The sequence below is a fragment of the Panicum virgatum genome, chromosome 7N, assembly GCF_016808335.1.
Source record: "Panicum virgatum strain AP13 chromosome 7N, P.virgatum_v5, whole genome shotgun sequence".
Lineage (NCBI taxonomy): Eukaryota > Viridiplantae > Streptophyta > Magnoliopsida > Poales > Poaceae > Panicum > Panicum virgatum.
In genome coordinates this window covers 23,441,810-23,445,570 of record NC_053151.1, presented here as the reverse complement: position 1 = coordinate 23,445,570, position 3,761 = coordinate 23,441,810, and the positions used below count along the sequence as shown (strand labels likewise).

Genomic DNA, 3,761 nt, shown 5'->3' with positions numbered 1-3,761 from the left:
ATCGCGCGCTGGGCTTTTGCAAGGCCCCGTCAATTCGTTGCCCTGGCTTGGCTGGCCGGCTGGCGCCCACAGGGCAGCCAGCGAGCGAGCGAGCGAGCGAGGTGGGGGATTTTGAGCTGGGCACGCGGCGCGAAGGCCGAGGGGTCGCGCCCAACGGCCTTCTCGCCCGCCCCGCAGCCCATCTGCGCCCACCTCCCCCATTCCCTTCCCCTTTTCGACCCACCCCTCCCATCCGAGCACACTACAAATGCGGCGCAACCGCAGCGGCAGCAGCCATCAGTAGCAAGTACTTACTAGTACACCGCCGCTGCGTCGCTCAGAAATGCTCTCGCATCCACCGCCCTCGCACCGCGCCCGCTAGGCACGCTCGAATCCGGGGGGGCCGTTGCAACGGCTAGTTGCGGCGGCGGCGGCGGCGGCGGCGGGGCCGATCGATGGACCCGTACGGCGGAGGCGCCGATGCCGGAGGGAGCGGCGGCGGCGGCGGCGGCGCCCACGGCTCTCAAATGTGGGTGAGGGGGGCCCGGGCCGTGTTTGCTTCGTCCTTGCTTGCTGGGTCCGCGGTTCTCGAGGGGGATTGGGGTGGGGGATGGGATGGGAGGAGGGGTTTTGGCTGGGGCCGATGCGCCGCCGTCCGGTGCGGAGCTGGCGGCGACCGGAGATCCGCGCGCCGGTGGGCGGTTTTCGTTGCTCGATCTGACGGTGGGGAAATCATGCCGTGGCGGCGATCTGGCCCGGCGCGCCGGCTCCCGGCGGATCGGGAATTCGGGATGATGATGATCCGTGGGGCGGTCCTCGGCCCCCTGGGTGCGTTTCCCATTTCTCAGTCGGATTCGGTTTGCTGGTACGGGATTTGCGCCCGGTTGGGGGATTAGACCAGGCGTAGCTCCGATGGGGAGGATACGGTCCCACGGGGGACTGGAAATGGGGGCGCGCGTGCTGCTTGTTGTATTGCCGATCGGTGAGAATCAAGCTGATGTATCGCTTGTAGATGGGTGTAGACCTTGATTGTGGAGTTCGCTGGTTAATCCACCTTACATGACAAACGAAAACCTGATAAAATCTGGCTAGAACATACAGGAGTAGCTCCATGACCTGACATATTTTTGTGCGATCCCTATCTCAGCTCTCCCCGAACTGAGTGCTTGCAAAATTGGCCTGCTGTTCCAGTGAACCGCTTTTATGGAATTTGTTGTACTTATACACGATCTTGTAACGCTCGCAGCAGTCTCTGGGATTGGCAAGCAGGAGAGCATTGCGAAGCGGATGATGCGAGTCACGGTACTTCACTCACATCCATGCCCTGCATCTGCGTCGCAAACAAACTCTAGAGTATCTGTCTGGACTTGATCTCTCACTATGTCTCATCTCCTTTTACAGCGGATGCTGCTAAGTTCGTGTGGGATTGCCTCAATCAAGATGATGATGAGCTACTGGGATTGCTTGGGAATCAAACTCCACTGAGGGACCATCGTGACTTCTTCGCTGATATACCAGGTAAGAAGCCTCTTCTTCTGACAGCTGTCAACTGCTTTCGCTCTTGAATGCTATGCTTAGTTGAGGTGTTTGTTTTGTTGCTTGAGTAGATATCTCCTGCAAGGAGACCCTGGACCCAGAGGAGTCTCGGGAAGCAAAGCGAAGACGTATGTTGGAGTACCCTCCAGAGTCTAGTCAGTCGGAAGTTGGAACTCATGAAACCGCTTCTCCTTTTGTCGCATCTGAGGTTGTTCGCCAGCTCCTAGCTATGTCTCAAATCTATCTCTTCAGCTACTCACTATTTATCACATTTATGCTTTGTCGCATCTTAGGTTGTTGGGTACCTCCTAGCCATGTTTCAAATCTCTCTGCTGCTGCTCATTACTTATCACACAGTTATGCTTCCTTTGTTGATCCATGTCGTAGGTACCAGAGGTTTCATTGCTTTGTACCGACGAACCACAGAGCTTAAATTGTGATATACAGTACAGTTCAAATAATATAGGTTTGTATTTCACCATGTTGAAAATGGCCTGCTACTGTCCCTCTTCTGTTTGCTAATTGAAAATTTCGCATCAGATACAATAAATTCCTTGTCAAATCAAGCATCCTACTGGCAAGAAGATAACCATTTGGAACATTGCTCTTATGGAACTCCAGTGTACGTCGAGCCTGATCAAATGTTGGTTCCTCTCTGTTTCCACTGAAACCACTTTAAACTGATCCATCACTACTTGATAACCATGACATCTTCACCTCGTGTTTGATGCAGGCCTTGTACCCAGGAGAGCGTTGCATATGTCGATGATCAAGCTTGTATTTCAGGTCAGTGCACACCATTTTTTTCAACAGCATTTCGTTGCCAATTTTTCACTTACTTTTTCAACACAGTTTCTAGTCAATGCTTGGGTTTTCAACTGCCGGCGCAGGGAAATTAACTATTTGCCATCCTTGCGGGGGGAGTGGCAGCACATTTGCCACCCTGGCCGGGTGTCAATGACTCAGATGACCCACATTTGTTTGCTCCCAAGTCCCTTATATGATATAAAATGAGAATTATTTCTTTCCTATTTTCCTTTGTTGCAGTTGTATTTTGGTGTATTCGTAGCTGCTGCAGTTTTCCATTATGCCTGGCAGTCATGTAGTTTTGATTGCCTTGTTGACACTGACGTGTAGCAGTTTATCCAAGCAACTTACCTATTCTTTCTATCTGGCTACAGGATCAAGTGAGATTGCACCAGTGACAGAAAGTTTCATAATGCAGGAAACTAGGAAGCTTTCTACACTCAAAGTCTCTAAAAGTATTTCAGTTTGATACTGCATTATGACTTGGAGCACACTTGAACTTCCAATTTTATCAACACTGATAATTTGGTTCTGCTGGCTTACTAGGAGGAAGCTCATCGCTAGTCAAGGCGAAGCAAAACATAACTACAACCGTAGCATACCCTTTTACTCTCATCAAACCATCTTGGAAGGAAGGCGATGTTACTCTGCAGGACATTAATCAGAGACTCCGTGCTCCTCCAAAGAAACCTCCTGAAATCCTGGGAACTTCATCTTTCTCTGGCAAGCCAGTGATCGGCAAGACAAGGATCAAGACAGATGGGGGGAAAGGCAGCATCACAATACTAAGAACAAAGGGCTGAGAGCCCTGAGAATGACTTTGAACCTTATTTATCTGCCATTCTCTCCATTTTATCAGAACATAAGGGGGGAAGGCAGCTCCTTGGTGGTCAATTGTGCAGGCCTGGCTGCCATTGACCCAGACAGATCACAGTACAAGGGACAGAGGGCTGAGAACATGAGACTGCCATTGATCCTTATCTATCTGCCATTATTAGAGTATATTTGGTAGTTTAGATATTCATATCTTATGCTGCCATATGTATTCCGGGGGATGCCTTACCCCCAAGTCATGTACTCTCATATATACCGGCCGAGACCTCAATGCAATACATCCACAACATTGTACGCATCTCTCTTCCCTCCTACATGGTATCGAGAGATTAGGGTTTGGGATCCTAGGCTAATCTTCTGCTGTCGCCACCCACGCCCCTGCCTTCCTTGTGCCGCCGGTCGTCCACCACGGCGCCCATTAAGGGCGCCCCTCGACGATCTCCTAGCATGCCCCCAGGGAGTTCGCCCATGACCTCCGCCGGGAGGTCGCCCATGACCTCCGCCGGGAGCAGCGCCTTCCTCCATAGCGGACCCATCTAGTTCGCCGCCGTACCGCGTCAAGTAGCAGCAGATCGAGCGTACCTCGCCATCCGCCATGGAACCCG

At 52.0% G+C, this 3,761-nt stretch overlaps 1 protein-coding gene across 3 annotated transcripts; it reads left to right on the top strand.

Moving 5' to 3' along the window:
- Positions 1-212: 212 nt before the first annotated feature.
- LOC120683311 (protein XRI1-like) lies at positions 213-3,454 on the top strand. 3 transcript variants are annotated; one of them, XM_039965381.1, is made up of 9 exons: positions 213-508; positions 1,226-1,281; positions 1,381-1,497; positions 1,587-1,723; positions 1,903-1,981; positions 2,056-2,137; positions 2,249-2,301; positions 2,697-2,777; positions 2,869-3,454. In XM_039965381.1, exons 1-9 carry the CDS (start codon positions 435-437, stop codon positions 3,123-3,125), a joined length of 936 nt encoding a protein of 311 aa, XP_039821315.1. In that variant the 5' UTR covers positions 213-434; the 3' UTR covers positions 3,126-3,454. The 3 variants fall into 3 exon arrangements, with proteins under 3 accessions (XP_039821315.1, XP_039821314.1, XP_039821313.1); XM_039965380.1 differs by having other exon boundaries at positions 215-508; positions 1,229-1,281; positions 2,056-2,158; XM_039965379.1 differs by having other exon boundaries at positions 215-508; positions 2,056-2,158.
- The last annotated feature ends 307 nt before the right edge of the window (positions 3,455-3,761 follow it).